Source organism: Talpa europaea (assembly GCF_964194135.1).
Source record: "Talpa europaea genome assembly, chromosome: 4".
Classification (NCBI taxonomy): domain Eukaryota; kingdom Metazoa; phylum Chordata; class Mammalia; order Eulipotyphla; family Talpidae; genus Talpa; species Talpa europaea.
Window position 1 is genome coordinate 34,184,634 of NC_140070.1, and position 15,768 is coordinate 34,200,401.

A 15,768-nucleotide genomic window follows, 5' to 3' on the forward strand; every position below is an offset into this window, starting at 1 on the left:
GGGGGCCTCCCTGGTGGCGCAAGGGGTTAAGCAACACACTGTGAGGCAATCCACAGCCTCTGCAGCATGAGTTCAATCCCTGGCCAGCTGGGGAGCTGCCCATATGGCGCATCAGACCTCTCCTGACTCGCCCGCTGCTCCCCTCAGCAGTGTACTTCGGTCAATCTGCCTGCTCTGTTCCCCACTCTGTCTCTGGTGAATCCTCTCACCCCACACCCCACGCCTCTGGCCTGTATCCCAGCTCTTGTATGCATATATAAAAATGAATCTCTTAAAAATAAATAAATAAATACATAAATACATAAATAAATAAATAAATAAATAAATAAATAAAATCTTAAAAAAAAACAAAATATGAATACACAGGTCACAGTTGCTGGCGATGGCTGCCATAGGCCTTCAAACCCAGGAATCTCTCAAAAGAGCACACTCACCTTATCTTTATAAGTATCAGGCAGTGACTTGGCCGTCTCTGTGTCTTCAGGAAGATTGATATAAAATCCCAGGACATCTCCTTGTCCATAGCCAGAAGAGTAGTGTTTGCCAATAGACTGGTGGAATTTAGTTCCCTTTTTGCTCCGCCAAGAATAGCTAAATTTATCATAACCTAAGGGAGCCTGAAGGTTACCTGTCCAAATGAAAAAGATATAGAGGCAATCATAGGACTGCTAAGAAAGAGTCTATTCCTTTTATTTTCTCATCAATTTTGTAAAACTGCTAACTTGAGGCCTCTCTGATGGCTTAGAGGTTAAGTCTCAGTCCTATCAGTGCTATCACCATGATGGCCTGAGAATGGCCTGAGTTTGACCCCCCAGCCAGGGAGGTGACCCACATATGGTGCAGCAGACCTGTCTTGCCCCTTCCTCCCCTTAGCAGTGTATTTCAGTAAATCTGCCCGTTCTGCTCCCCAACTCTGTCTCTGGTGAATCCTCTCACCCTCCCTCCCACCAACCTCTGGCCTGCACCACAGTTCTTCTATACAAAAATAACTAAATAAAATCTTTAAAAAACAAAAACTGCTAACTCACAAGCAATTATAGAAATATTACTACAAGTTACAAACCAACTAAATCTTCAGGAACCGAATTTTAAGTTCATAGTCCAATAAGCCCCAAAGTCCTGAAGTTTAGCTAGATGGTCTCTCCTTCTCTCCCTGCTGCGACATCCACAGTCCAGCGCCAACTTACCTAATGGCTGGGACCAACCCAATCTGGCAGCAGTGTCTGGTGGCATCTCATCCACAGTGATTTCAAAATACCAGGCACCTTTCCGTACCCCATGAGAAGCCCGAACCATCGAGTAGCCCTTCTCTCCAACCACAGTGAGCCGGTCATCAGAGATCTTCAACTGAGGAGCTTCAGGGATGGAGATGAAAATGAAGACATAAAGGTCACTGGAGATACCTAGAGGAAGCTGCCACAAAAACATGAGTTCCCTGCACCCCTATGTTTATAGCAGCACTATTTTACAATAGCTAAGCTTTGGAAACAACCCAAATGCCCAAAAATAGATGACTGGATCTAGAAGATGTGGTACATATATACCATGGAATATTACTCAGCATTCAAAAAAGATAAACAAATGCAATTTGCAGCAACATGGATGGAGCTGGAAGGGATCATGCTCAGCGAAATAAGCCAGAAAGAAAAAGAAAAATACCAGATGGTCTCACTCATAGCAGGAATCTAGAAAACTTAAATAAGGAACAAAGGAAAAAGAATAACTATAAGAAAGAAAATATCAAAATCAACAAACAACTATGAACGAGAGACACTCTATGGGGGGTGGGGGGCGGGGAAAGGAGGGATTGGGGTCAAAATAAGGGGGCTGTAATTGTATGGGGAATATAAAAATAAAATTTAAATAATTTTTTAAAAAGTTAAACAAAAAATACAATCAATAAAATATTTATTAAACCAAAAAAAAAAAAAAAAAACACAAAACATGAGTCCCTTATACTCCAGGAAAACAAAATATAAATCAGAAATATCAGGGTAGGAATATGAAATATTAATTCAGAAGTCTAAAAATCTCAACATGAGAAACAAAGAAAAGAGGAAGAAAACAAGAAAGGTTCGAGGTAATCTAGTTTTTACTAAATATTCCCGATGACACATTAAAATTACACTATCTATCCTCTAAAATAAAACAAATCAATTGTAATCTGTTTGGATCCTGATTTTTAAAAAATCATCCTCTAAGTATTTAACTTCTATTTTGAAACAATTTCAGATTTTCAAAAATAATGCAAAATTTCATATGCTCTTCACTCAGCTTTATTACATGTTAACACTATCCATAATAATTTAAACCAGAAAATGACCAATGATATAATACCATGAACTATTCTGTAGATAACCTTCAAGATAAGTGAATTATCCAAATAAATTCCTTGTCTGCACCAGGATCTATTCTAATACCCCACATTTCACTTACTTATGATGTCTCCTCAGTATCTTCTAACTTGGGAAAGTTCCACTGTCTTTCATGACCTTGACATTTTGAAAAGCACTGGCCACTTTAATTTTGTAGAATATCCCTCAGGCCACTTTAGTTTATAGACTATCCCTTAATGAGGTTTTCTGATGTTTCCTCCTGTTTAAGTCCAGGTTATACTTTTTTGTCAGGATACCAGTGAAGTAATGCTATGTCTCAGTGCAGCATCGCAGGAAGCACATTCAAAATGATGATATTAAACAGATTTATTTATTTATGCATACAAGAACTGGAGTATAGGCCAGAGGTATGGGGGTGATAGGATTCATCAGAGACAGAGTGGGGAGCAGAACAGGCAGACTGACTGAAATGCACTGCTGAGGGGAGCAGTAGGGGAAACAGGAAAGGTCTGCAACACCATGTGGGCCACCTCCCTGGCCGGCCGGCCGGGAATCTAACTCTGCTGCAGTGCAACTGCGGATAGCTTCATAGTGCTGCAGCTTAACCCCTTGTGCCAATAGGGAGGCCCAATATCCATATTTTTTTTAACAGATGTATGTTTTTTGTAAAGAGTATAGATTGAGATTTACTTTTAAAAATTTCAGAAAAGATAAAGAAATAAAAGGATATATAAAACAAATACATAGCAAAGTCTTGATAATTGTTAAATATGGGTAAAATTATATGGAGAGTCACTGTACTGATCTCTCCACCTGTGTGTATAGCTTGAATCTTACTTTACTACAGTCCCTTGTGGAAGATAAGGGGTCAATCAAACCCAATTGAAGGGGACACTGACTTGGAAATGAAGGAAAAAAATGACAAAAAATGGGAATGTATTTCCGGACTGTGCATTTTATTTTATTTATTTATTTATTTTTAAGTATGTTTCCTCTTTTCTTTTTTTAAAAAAAAAAATATTTATTTATGTATTTATTTATACATACATACATACATACATACATACATGCAAGCACTGGGTACAGTCAGAAGTGCAGGAGGGTGAGAGAATTCACCAGAGCCAGAGCGGAGAGGAGAACAGGCAGACTGACGAAGCACACTACTGAGGAGAGCAACAGGCAGCAGGAGAGGTCTGCATGCCATGTGGGACCCTCGCCTGGTGGCCAGGGATTGAACCAGCACTGCAGAGGCTATGGGCAGCTTCGCAACCCAGCGTTCAACTGCTGCGCCACCGGGAAGGCCCCAGACCGTGCATTTTAAACAGTATTTCTAACAGTCTGGAGGTGTTTGAATCTACTGGAAGAAGCACTAAATTTAAATTAGTTTTTTTTTTTTTAAGATTTATCTATTTTATGCATATAAGAACTGGGGCACAGGCCGGAGGCACAGGGCGTAGGTGGGGGTGGTGGTAGGGGGTGGTGTGTGTGTGTGTTTTCACCAGAAACAGCAGGGAACAGAACAGGCAGACCAAACGAAACATACTGCTGAGTGGAGCAGTGGGCAAGCCCCGAGAGGTCTGCTGCACCATGTGGGCAGCTCCCAGGCCGGGGATCAAACTCCTGCTGCAGTGGCCGCGAACAGCCTCACAGGTTGCGTCCCAACCCCTTGTGCCACCAGGGAGGCCCCCAGATTAGTTTTTATAAAGGCCCTTGAGATTTACAAAGTCCTTTTTTTTTTTTTTTTAATAGAGGCATGTTTTATTTATTTATTTATTTGTTTATACATGCACTGGGTACAGTCAGAAGTGCGGGAGGGTGAGAGAATTCACCAGAGCCAGAGCAGGGAGCAGAGCAGGCAGAAGGACCGAAATACACTGCTGAGGGGAGCAGCGGGCGGCAGGAGAGGTCTGCGCGCCATGTGGGACCCTCCTCCGGTGGCCAGGGAGCAGCCGGGGATAGAAGCGGCACCGCAGAGGCCGCAGGCAGCTTCACAACCCAGCGCTCAACCGCTGCGCCATCGGGGAGGCCCTACAAAGTCCTTTTATAGATAAGTAGATAGTAAGCAGAGGAGACAGTCTCAGTTAACCCTCACATCGACCATCTCCTTTGTGCACATGAAAAAGCTGATTATATGGCTGTTCAAGAATACCTCCCACAGGTGGCCGTAAGCACCTATGCACCGCAATGGCTCTTGTATTGGGCAGATACAATGATAACCTCCTAATTAAACACGTGTTTAACAGAACAGAACTTTCTTAGGTATGTGGCAAATTCTATCTTCTTAAATATTTCTTTACCTTTGGCAAATATTTGTGATAAAACAGGTATTATCCATCTCACAAACTACTTATTAATTACAAAGGGGTAATGAGTAACTTTACAGTAGATAAACCCAGTAGGATTATCCACACTTAAGTCAAATGATCAAGTGAACATCAACAGTGATGAGACAAAATCACATACTATCTGCCAGGGTGCAATATGAAGAATACAGTACCATTTTTGCAATATTCCTGCAAAGATGCACAGTATGAATCAAATCATGAGGAACCAGAAAACCCAAACTGAAGATTAATTCTATTTTACACAGTAAATGACCTCTGGTTTTCGAAAGTGTTAAGGTCATGAAAGTGTATGAGATGGAGAAACCACTCCAGATTGAAGACTGAGACAAAAGATAATGAATGATCCTCACTAGGACTTTTTGCTAAAGGACATTAGTGGATCAAATGAGATTCCTGAATAGGATCTGATGATTAGATGGTAATAATTAGATGCTAATGTCCTGATTTTAATGATTATAAACCGGTTCTATAAGGATGAGCATGTTGAAAAAATATCCACTAATTCTTTATCTCTTCCTTTCAAGAGCTGGAGCCTAATTTCATTCCACTTGAATACAGATGACTCACATCTAACAAATGAAGTGATATTTTAACTTCAAAGAACAGGTCATGAAAAGTACTATAAGCTCTTCTTATTCTCTTGGATTACTTCCTCTGGAAGAAGTTACCTGCCATGGATGAGGAAATGTTAGTCTGTAACATTACCATTGGCCTGGTAAGAGTCTGAATCATCCTGACTAAGTCACAGGGGTGAGTCATCTTGAAAACATCCTCCAGTCCCTGTCAAGATTCAGTGTCCACAGCCCTAGCTAAGAGCTCATGAGTTTTCCTGAATGAAGTTGCTCCCAGATTCCCAGCCTCAGAAACTGCAGATAATAATAACCATTTATAGTTTTAGAATCAGTTTTATGGTGATATGGTAGGTAGCACTAGACAGCTAACACAAGAATCTCCTTGTTTTTAAAAAATACACTTAATGAGGCCTCCCTGGTGGCGCAAGGGGTTAAGCATCAGCACTATGAAGCTATCTGCAGCCACTGCAGCACGAGTTGATCCCCAGCCAGGGAGGTGACCCACATGGTGCAACAGACCTTTCTCTCCTGTCTCTGCCCACTGCTCCCCTCAGCCGTGTATTTCAGTTGATCTGCCTGTTCTGCTCCCCACTCTGTCTCTGGTGAATCCTCTCACCCGCCCCTCAATACCTATGGCCTGCACTCCAGCTCTTATATGCATAAGTAAATAAATCTTTTTAAAAATACACATAATAAAAGTTCAAAAGGTGAAAATGCATCACAGCAACTTATTCTCAAATGGCCTAGAAAATGTTTTGCACTTTTTTTAAAAAAAAGATTTATTTATTTATGCATCAAGAGCCGGGGTGCAGGCCAAAGGTACGGGGGGGGGGGGGGGGGTGAGGGGGTGTGTGTGTGAGATGAGTCACAAGAGACACAGCGGGGAGCAGAACAGGCACATCTACTGAAATACACTGCTGAGGGGAGCAATGCGTGAGACAAGAGAGGTCTGCTGTGCCACGTGGGTCACCTCCCTGGCTGTGGATCGAACTCATGATGCAGTGGCTGCAGATAGCTTTACAGTGTGACTTAACCCCTTGCACCATCAGGGAGGCCCCAGTTTTGTACTTTTCTTAACTACTTTTTTGTAAGTCTAAGACTGGATAAATTAATATGGATATGGACCAGGTATTAATTAGAGAATTACTACTCACTTTAGTAAGGTGTGACAATGGCATGGTAGTTATGCTTTAAAAATCCTTATTAGAGGTAAATACTTCAGTATTTATAGCTGAAATAATAAGCTTTCTGGGATTTGCATTACTATTACAGAAAAAACAAAAATTTATGAGGTATAGATATCTAAAAGTGGTAACCTTATTTAAATTCACTTTCATGTTCTAAAGGGTAAGGAATGATATTTTGTTAGTAATTGAATAAATTTTTCATGTTATAATTGTGCATGACCAAAGAAAGTCGAACACAGTCAAACTGACAAATTGGGAGAAGTAGCCACAACATATGCCAAAGACAAAATGCTAGTATTTCTAACAGATAAAGGAACAAAGGGCTAAAATCCTGTTGGAAAAAATGGGAGAAAAAAACCACAAGCAGATCATTCAGAAGAGATATGACTCTTTAACATGAAAAACTGTTCAAACTCAAACACAATACTGAGATATCTCATTTCTCACCTATAAGACTGGCAAAAATTAAAATAATGTCCAACAAATTCAGTTTGTAATGCTATGGGGAAACAAATACTCTAGACTGCTGGTAGAAATGCAAGTCAGTACAAGCTTTCTGGAGGGAAATTTGGCAATAACTAACAAAAGGAATACAATAAGGATGATCTCTCTGAGCTGGTATGGAGTGACTGTATGACGCAAAATGCAAAAAGCCTATCTACAGCATGCTGCCCTTCATGTGCAAAGAGCAAAGATAAGGAAAAAATACGCATGTATCTGTTCATTGTGCTGAAGAAACACACAAAGAATAAACTAGAAACTAAAGAGAATGGTCCCTTGTATGATATTCGTGGGGAAGAGAAGGGGATGAGAATGGGGTAGAGGGAATAAAGAGGATGACACTGAGTAAACCTTCCCGTGCAACTTTAATTCTAGGAATCACATCCCAGAATTGGTATGTTTCACATACCCTTCACAAATTCTCCCAAAACACACACACACACACAATAATGATGACAGAGTATCCAAAAGAACACCATCATTGTGCATGACAGGTAATGAGTAAAGAACTACTAAAGACTGCAAGAGACTAGGAGAAATAACTAAATGCAACATGAGAGCCTAGAAAAAAGACATTCGTGGAAAATTTGGTGAAATTTAAATAAGGTTTTCAGTCTTACCAACAATATTTACCAATCTTAATTTCCTGGTCTTGATAATTGTATAATAAATTGTTAACATTAGGAGAAGCCTGACAAGGGATATATGGATTATTTAAATATATGTATTATTTTTGCCACTTTAATAAGTTCAAAAATAATTCAAAATAGAAAGTTTTATAAAACACACATACATAAATGATAATGATTATAGCAGACTGACATGTATATCTAATTCTACCAGGAACAAAAACGATGACAGTAATTCAAAAACTGAGTCGAATATGAACACTAATAGCTTACATACCTCGATCATGTAGGGCTAACAAAACCCGTTCATACAAGCAGGCTCTGTATAGGTCTCCAGGAATTGGTTTTCCTGCCCAGCAGTCAAGTTCAAGCTTCTCAGGGTCAGGGGCATGGGGGTCAGGCTCAGCTAGAATATATCGATAGCCATCTTTGTTAAATGGGTGTTCCAAAGGGTAGCCATGAGGGGGAAGGCGCTGAGCAGAAAACAAAGGGTCACTGCAGAAAGGAAAAAAAAAAATTAAGAAATTAAAGCACTCTCTAGTTCAATTCTTCAATTCTGTTATTAAAAAAAGGGTTCTGATTTATTAGATTTCAGTTAGAACACAGGCAACTTCACAAACAGTATTCATTATACAAATAGATCACTATGTACTCTGTACGGAAAACAGGAAAATGCAGAGAATTAGCCTTATTTGTAAAGGTTTTATTTAAATCACTCTAGTCTGTATGAATCTGAGTCAGCACATCACAGGGGAGAAAGAGAGAAGAGGAACAGGGAGGATTTCCATTAGTATTTTTATTATTATAAATTAATGAGCAGAAACTCAGAGTTATGATCACTTAACTACTGTTGTCAGTCTAAACAAGACATAGCCTGAATTTCAACACCTCAGTATTGAACAAAGAAGGGAAGAAGTACGAGAGGGGGGCCTCCCCAGTGGCGCAGCGGTTGAGCGCTGGGTTGCGAAGCTGCCCGCAGCCTCTGTAGCGCCGGTTCGATCCCCGGCTGCTCCCCGGCCACCACAGGAGGGTCCCACATGGCGCGCAGACCTCTCCTGCCGCCCGCTGCTCCCCTCAGCAGTGCACTTCGGTCCTTCTGCCTGCTCTGCTCCCCGCTCTGGCTCTGGTGAATTCTCTCACCCTCCCGCGCTTCTGACTGTACCCAGTGCATGTACAAACAAACAAAAAAATAAATAAATAAATATACATGCCTCTTTAAAAAAAAAAAAAAAAAAAAAGAAGTACGAGAGGGGAAGGCAGAAAGGTTAAGTAGAAAAGCTAACACTCAATATAGGCCTCACTCTGATTTCCTCCCCTCCTTTCTCAAGATGCCTTAAAGAACCTTGGCCAAAGGACAATGCTCTGGGTTGTTTTTGTAGTAACAAGTTTGCAAAATAGGAGACCTGGCCTCGGGTAATTTTACCCCTGAAAGTGTTAAAGATTGGAGCAAAAGTAGACAAGCTCTCCCCATCCCCCATCTTGGTTCTTCCTCATCTCTGTCTTCTTATTTACCAGTCCAAAATTCATTTATCTATTAACGCCCAAATCCAAACATTTGAGAAAATAAAGTTTTTCCATAACTCATTTGACAGTGAGACCTAGACTTCACCTCAACTCAGGCGGCAAAACCTGACTTGAAATAACACAAGGCTGTTCTGTAGTTTTTATCTCACCTTAAAAGTACTATTTGGGTTTTTTTTGCCACAAAAGTATTTCTTCCCAAAGCCTCAGTGGGGATGTTTATACTATGTCACATTATACATCCCTAAATCTGAAATATCTAGAATTGCGAGTCTCTCTTGGCCCCGGTGAATTTTGAATCATGGAGTGTAGACCAGTCCCTCAGTATCTTGGTGATCTCTTTCATCTGGCCTCATGAGTTTTAATTTCTGACTCCCAAGCTTCTCTAGTTCAGTCTAGACCTCCCTTCTAAATTCCAGGCTTAAACATGCAGCTACATACTCAGCATCTCTTCTTGAATGTCTGGATGCCTTCTGTCCTCCCAGTCTCTCTTCCTCCCTCTGTCTTTCCTATCTGAGTTAATGGCAAATCTGTCCTTCAGTTGCTTATGACTGTATTTGAGTCATCCTTGACACTCTTTACTAGATCACACCCAAATCAAGCAGCAAATCCTGTTGGCTCCTATCTAAGTGGGTGGGAATCAGACCACTTCTTCCCACCACCTCTGCCAATGCCCTGGTCATCTCTGCCTTACCTCAGTGGTCTCCCACTGCACTTTCTGCTTATCTTGCCCTCTCTTGCCTATTTTCAACAGCATGGTCCTTTTACAACATAGGTCAAATCATATGACTAGTCCCCTCAAAATGTATTAAAGGCTTCTTATCACACTAGAAAAAACTGCCTTTTTTCTTGGACACAAAGTCCGATGTGATGTGGACCTCCCATTCCTGTTCACCCCGTCTCCTTTTGCCCTTTGATCACTCTTGGACAGGCTTTTTTTTTTTTTTTTTTTGTGGGACCCTCGCTGGTGGCCGGGGAACAAAACAAGTGCTGCAGAGGTTGCGGGCAGCCTCGCAGCCCAGCACTCAACCGCTGTACCACCAGGGGAGGCCCTGGACAGGCTTTTTAACGTTAGATATCCAAGTCACTGGGAAATATAGTGTTCCCCTTATCTGCAGGGGATACATTCCAAGACCCCCACTGGATACCTGAAACCATAGACAATACTGAACACTACATAAGCTGTTTTAATCTACCTATATACCTAAAGTTTAATCTCTAAATTAGATACAGTAAGAAAGTAACAACAATAAAACAGAACAATTATAACAATGAACTGTAATATCTTACTGCAAGAAATAGTGTACATATTTTCAGACCCTTGCTGACCTCAAGTAACTGAAATTAATGCAAACTTAGAACAGAAAATTTAGCATGGAAGTTTTCATAAGGTCAAAAACCAGGCGTGGCAAGATTACCACTTTTTTTTTTTTTTTTAAAAACACTAAGCTTGCTCTTGCTTTATTTATTTATTTGTTTATTTATACAAGCACTGGGTACAGTCAGAAGTGCGGGAGGGTGAGAGAATTCACCAGAGCCAGAGCCGGGAGCAGAGAGCAGGCAGAAGGACCGAAGCACACTGCTGAAGGGAGCAGCGGGCAGCAGGAGAGGTCTGCGTGCCATGTGGGACCCTCCTCCAGTGGCCGGGGAGCAGCTGGGGATCAAACCAGCACTGCAGAGGCTGCGGGCAGCTTCGCAACCCAGTGCTCAACCGCTGTGCCCCCAGGGAGGCCCAGGATTACCACTCTTATAGAAAACAAGCCCAACCTGACTCCCTGAAGCCATAAATTCTACAAGACAAAACAAAAATTCACAAGGGATAAATCCCATGAAAGAACGATATATAAAGGACACACTATGCTCTGGCAAAACTTGCTATTGTCTTGGGCCTCCCTGTTGGCGCGGCGGGTTGAGCGCAGCGCTGTGAAGCTGTCCACAGCTTCTGCAGCGCAGGTTCGGATTCCCAGCCAGCCAGGGAGATTCCCACATGGCAAGGCAGACCTCTCCTGTCACCCACTGCTCCCCTCAGCAGTGTACTTCGGTCCTTCTGCCTGTTCTGCTCCCTGCTCTGTCTCTGGTGAATTCTCTAACCTCCCTCGCCTCTGGCCTGTACCCCAGTGCTTGTATAAATAAATAAATCTTAAAAAAAAAAAAAAAAACTTGCTCTTGTCTTTTAAGACTGCAGGTGTCTTGCCATGTGCTGCTGAATGGAGACTCCACTGAATTCCTTCTCAGAGGGACCCAAGAACCCCAAACAAAACCCACAGTAAATGAAATCACGGATAAAGTGATACGACTGTACAGCTCTTTTTCCTCTAATGGGCCTTTTCAGCACCAAAGAATGCTCAAACAGTGGTGAGTGGGGTGGGTGTTGTGCCCACCTCCGGGCCTTCTTGGTGGTCCCTGTGGTCCCTCCATCCTGCTGTTTGCGCTTAGCTCCTCTTCCCTTTCCACTGCTTCCTGCTGCAATTCCCCCTTTGAAAAAAAGGCAGATCACTTTAGATGAGCTGTGACAGAAACACCAGCGGGACTAACACTCCCAACGTGCATTTGTGTAACACCACAGGAGGATTTCCTGCTCAAAAGCATATTGTATTTCATCCTGGTTCTGAATGAATATGTTGAGTGTCTCACCGCCCAGAATGCTGGGTTCTGGCAGTAAGCTCATGAACCTAGTACCAATGATACCTGTGTTGCATTTTCAACTTCCTTCCTCAGTGAGCTGCAAGTACTAGTGTACTTTTTGAGGATGTGACACAAATGCATTTTTCACTCATTCAGATTCCAAATACCCATGGCTAAAAATGATTGCATGGATAAGTATTTTTCCATCCAAATCAATACACACATCCATAGAGAATATCCTTGCTATAAGTGAATGCTCACTTTGCTTAAACTATACAACATAGTCCATAAACATGATAAAGGCACATATCTGCTAAAGCACTTAACTTGACTATCCAACAAGACAAAAGTACATCAAACATAGAAAACAAAAACAGGAGTACCAAAAAGGTGTTTCTCTCCAGTGCTGCTAGGTAGTCACCATGGTTATTTAAGACACAAGTAAAAAAGACTTGGGGTGAACAATTTCACAATGAATTAAGGTTGAACCAATGCATAAAATTCAGGTTAGACAAACCTGGTTTGTATGAGTAAATACCAATAGATAATTTACACATTTAATACCAAAAAAAAAAAAAATTAACTATATACAAGGCCACAAGGAACACTACCTTGTGTATTTCTGAGACAGGTACTTTGCAATTTTTGTCCAGTTCTGTCATTATTCTCAATTAGTATGTATTTCTCTCTTCCAGAAGAAAATGTCCCTGAACTGCAGGAAAACACCTTTATGTAAACAACTCCAGAGAGTACTGTCTTTTATTGGGGCAAGCTTGGAAATTACCAGCAGTTCTGCTGCAATAAAAAGGATCAAGACATGGAAGGCAGGTCATATTCTGCATATACAGGACCAGATTTACGCAGAACTTCCTTGTATGAACACACCAGGTATTAGTCTCATAAAAGTTTATCATTGCAACATTAATATCTCTAGTTTGAGTTACCTTACTCAAAATACCACAAAATATCTTTTATTGTTGTTTTCATTTTAATCATTTCAAGAGAACTTTTAGGTTTTCTTGAACAAAACGAGCAATACCAAGTGAACTGCTGGTCATGTTAGGCAGAATATGACAACATACAAGCTTTTAATTACTACCATTAAACTGAAACTACTGTTTCATATTAAGTGCTATTGCCACCATTTTCACAATGCTTTAAAATTTTAATTTAGTTTTAGCTTCTACCACAACTCAGCAAAAAGCATTTTCCAAACCACAAAATACTTAAGTCTGAGAGGCTGAAAGGAGACAGGAGGAATTCACCTCCAAAAGAGGCTCCACCTGTAAGAACAGAAGTGGCACCATGTATTGGTCAAATTTTAACAATAAAAGGGAAAAGTGGTGTAAAAAGATAAAACAATACACTTAGTTATTTCCACCCCATCTTAGAATATAAATAACAGTGGAAATGATTATTTAGGAAGCTACCTCTCCAAAAGACAAGTTAATAATGTCATGTATCAGATGAATAGTTAGCTACCATCCACAGACTTCAACTCTTCATTAGATTACCATTAGTAATGAGGGGCATGCCTGCTATTAGATAGTTACCAATAGAAGAACATGCAGAGATGCTACTATGTGAAGCTGAAAGTTCAGGGCACGAAAAATTAGAAGTTGGACCTAAGAAGTTTTGTTAAATAATGAAGCTGAATTAAGAAAGTGGAAAGCAACTTAATCTAAATTAAGTGTGAGGACACAGCTGGGGATTCTAATACAAACATTAAATCTGACCTTTAAATTATGCCTTGTTTTATGCTAAATTTGTTTCACTTAAGACCGAACACTGTGGTTTAAAGTGAAAAAAGTTCATGTCCACTATCATCTGTCAAATTCTTGGCTAGCTCCTGAAAATTTTGTTTCCTACTTTAAAGCATCTTTGTAAATATCCAGTTAAGAATAGGAATATTTATTTAGATTCAATAGCTTATAACTATTCCATTAATAAGAAATTAAAACACTCACCATTTAGATTCCCACTGGTAGAAACAGCACTGCTTTGTTTTTGGTTATCATAAGCAGGACCAATGTTACTAAGATCCTGGAGAGAAAAATATCCAATTAAAAAGGGAAGATATAATATCAAGTCAATTGGGCAATGCTCAAAATCAGGAAAAATTCTAATAGAGTGGGAACTGAAACTTACAATCCTAAAGCGCCTGCACTTGCAGGGGTCCCAAACTTGGATGCTTCAGAGATCAGCAAGTAACATGTGTGAGGTAGGCTAAGTGTAAGATTAAAGTGGTTTAGAGGTCCTCTCCGGTGGCACAGCAGGTTGAGCGCAGCGCTGTGAAGCTGTCCGCAGCCTCTGCAGTGCGGGTTCGATCCCAGCCAGCTGTGAGAATCTGATGTGGCAAGGTAGACCTCTCCTGTCTTGCCCGCTGCTCCCCTCAGCAGTGTATTTCTGTCCTCTGCCTGTTCTGCTCCCCACTCTGTCTCTGGTGAATCCTCTCACCCTTCCACGCCTCTGGCCTGTACCCCAGCTCTCATATAAAAATAAATAAATCTTTATTTATAAATAAATAAATAAATAAATAAAGTGGTTTAGGAATGACATGAATGGCAAGCCACAGTGAGTGGGGGGCTAACAGGGACAACTGTAAACTGGAGTGCCTAAACTCCATTTCCTTAGCTTCCTATGGGAATCTTAGCTTAATGGAATCAGATCCTTTCATTTCTTTTGTGTGTGTGTGTAGAACTGGGGTGTAGGCCAGAGGTGTGAGGGGGGAGGGAAGAGTATTCACCAGAGACAGCAGGCGAGTTAGGGAAGTCTGCTGCACCATGTGTGTTAGCTCCCTGGCTAGGGATCGAACTCAGGCCATATCAGTGATAGCGCTGAGACTTAACCCCTAGGCCACCAAGGAGGCCCAGATCTTTTCATTTTACAAAAAGTATAGGAATCTGTATTTCTTTGTGAAATCTTGACTTTTTCCAATGTAAGAAATCAAACATTTTAAGACACAATTGAAAGACCTGAAATCAGGCCTCCCAAATCTTAGCACTATCAAGCTACTGCCAGCCACTACAGCCTGAGTTCGATGCCCAGACAGGGAGCTAACCCACATGGCACAGCAGACCTCTCCTGTCTCACCTGCCACTCCCCTCAGCAGTATATTTCAGTAGATCCGATGTTCTGCTCCCCACTTTGTCTCTGGTGAATTCTTTCATACCCCACACCTCTAGTCTAAACCCCAGTTCTTGTATGCATAAACAAAAATAAATCTTTAAAATAAAAGATCTGAAATCCTGACATGTTAAATGTGAGTGCTGCCAATGAATTAAGAATGAAAAATTTCTTTTTCCTAGATATACAACAAGAATCCTTCACAACAATGAGTATTATCAAAAGCAAAATTTAAAATGAAAGGAAAATTACAAATAATATGAAACAATACATATGTGTTAACAAGTAAAGAGACAAAAGTTAAAAAAGAAATAATCCAAGCAGACATGACTAGCTGTGAATAAGAGGAGTGATAGTGACAGGTCAGCAAAATGGTTGAAGTTAAAAATCGTGAAGTCCTAATATCCTGGGAAAGGGCCAGAACTTAAAACATTAGTCTCCTGGGTTAAAGTGGTTCTTTCTTTCCACACCCGACAGTAATTGTTTATTTGGAACCCATCAAGTCATGGACATGTAACGGCAGTGTTACATGTGGCAAATATACAAATGTAAACAAAACATGAGTCTCCAAAGTGACTTAAAACCAAAAGGGGAACATAAAATTCATTAACGTACTTGATCCAAAAGTCCAAATTTGGGGTAATCTTCTTCTGGGTCCTTACTCCCAGGATCAGGGTGTTCCTTTACCAAGAAAACATCTCTTTCTTTACTCTAGAAGAAAACAGTGATTTTAGTATTACTGAAAATTTTATATTTAAATGATCAATCACCAACTCCACAATCAAATCCTAGGTATAATCTCCAAAAAGATAATATTGTTTTTTCTTCTGATTAAAAAATACATAAACATCAAAAAATTCAAACAGAAAAACTTAAAAAAGAAGAGAACCAAAATCCTTCACCTTCACCTCAGAGATGAGCACTAT

At 40.6% G+C, this 15,768-nt stretch overlaps 1 protein-coding gene across 3 annotated transcripts in view; it reads right to left on the minus strand.

Annotated features, from left to right (window-relative positions):
* ASH2L (ASH2 like, histone lysine methyltransferase complex subunit) overlaps positions 1-15,768 on the minus strand; it is a gene marked incomplete at both ends in the record, with an annotated part of 30,383 nt that overhangs the window by 6,874 nt on the left and 7,741 nt on the right. For 2 of the 3 annotated variants that reach the window (XM_084232842.1, XM_084232843.1), the window contains 6 exons: positions 435-628; positions 1,188-1,355; positions 7,848-8,065; positions 11,473-11,566; positions 13,684-13,759; positions 15,458-15,553. In XM_084232842.1, coding sequence (XP_084088968.1) covers positions 435-628; positions 1,188-1,355; positions 7,848-8,065; positions 11,473-11,566; positions 13,684-13,759; positions 15,458-15,553 — 846 coding nt within the window. Of the gene's footprint in view, positions 1-434; positions 629-1,187; positions 1,356-7,847; positions 8,066-11,472; positions 11,599-13,679; positions 13,760-15,457; positions 15,554-15,768 lie in introns of all 3 variants that reach the window. The other variant, XM_084232844.1, reaches the window with a different exon arrangement.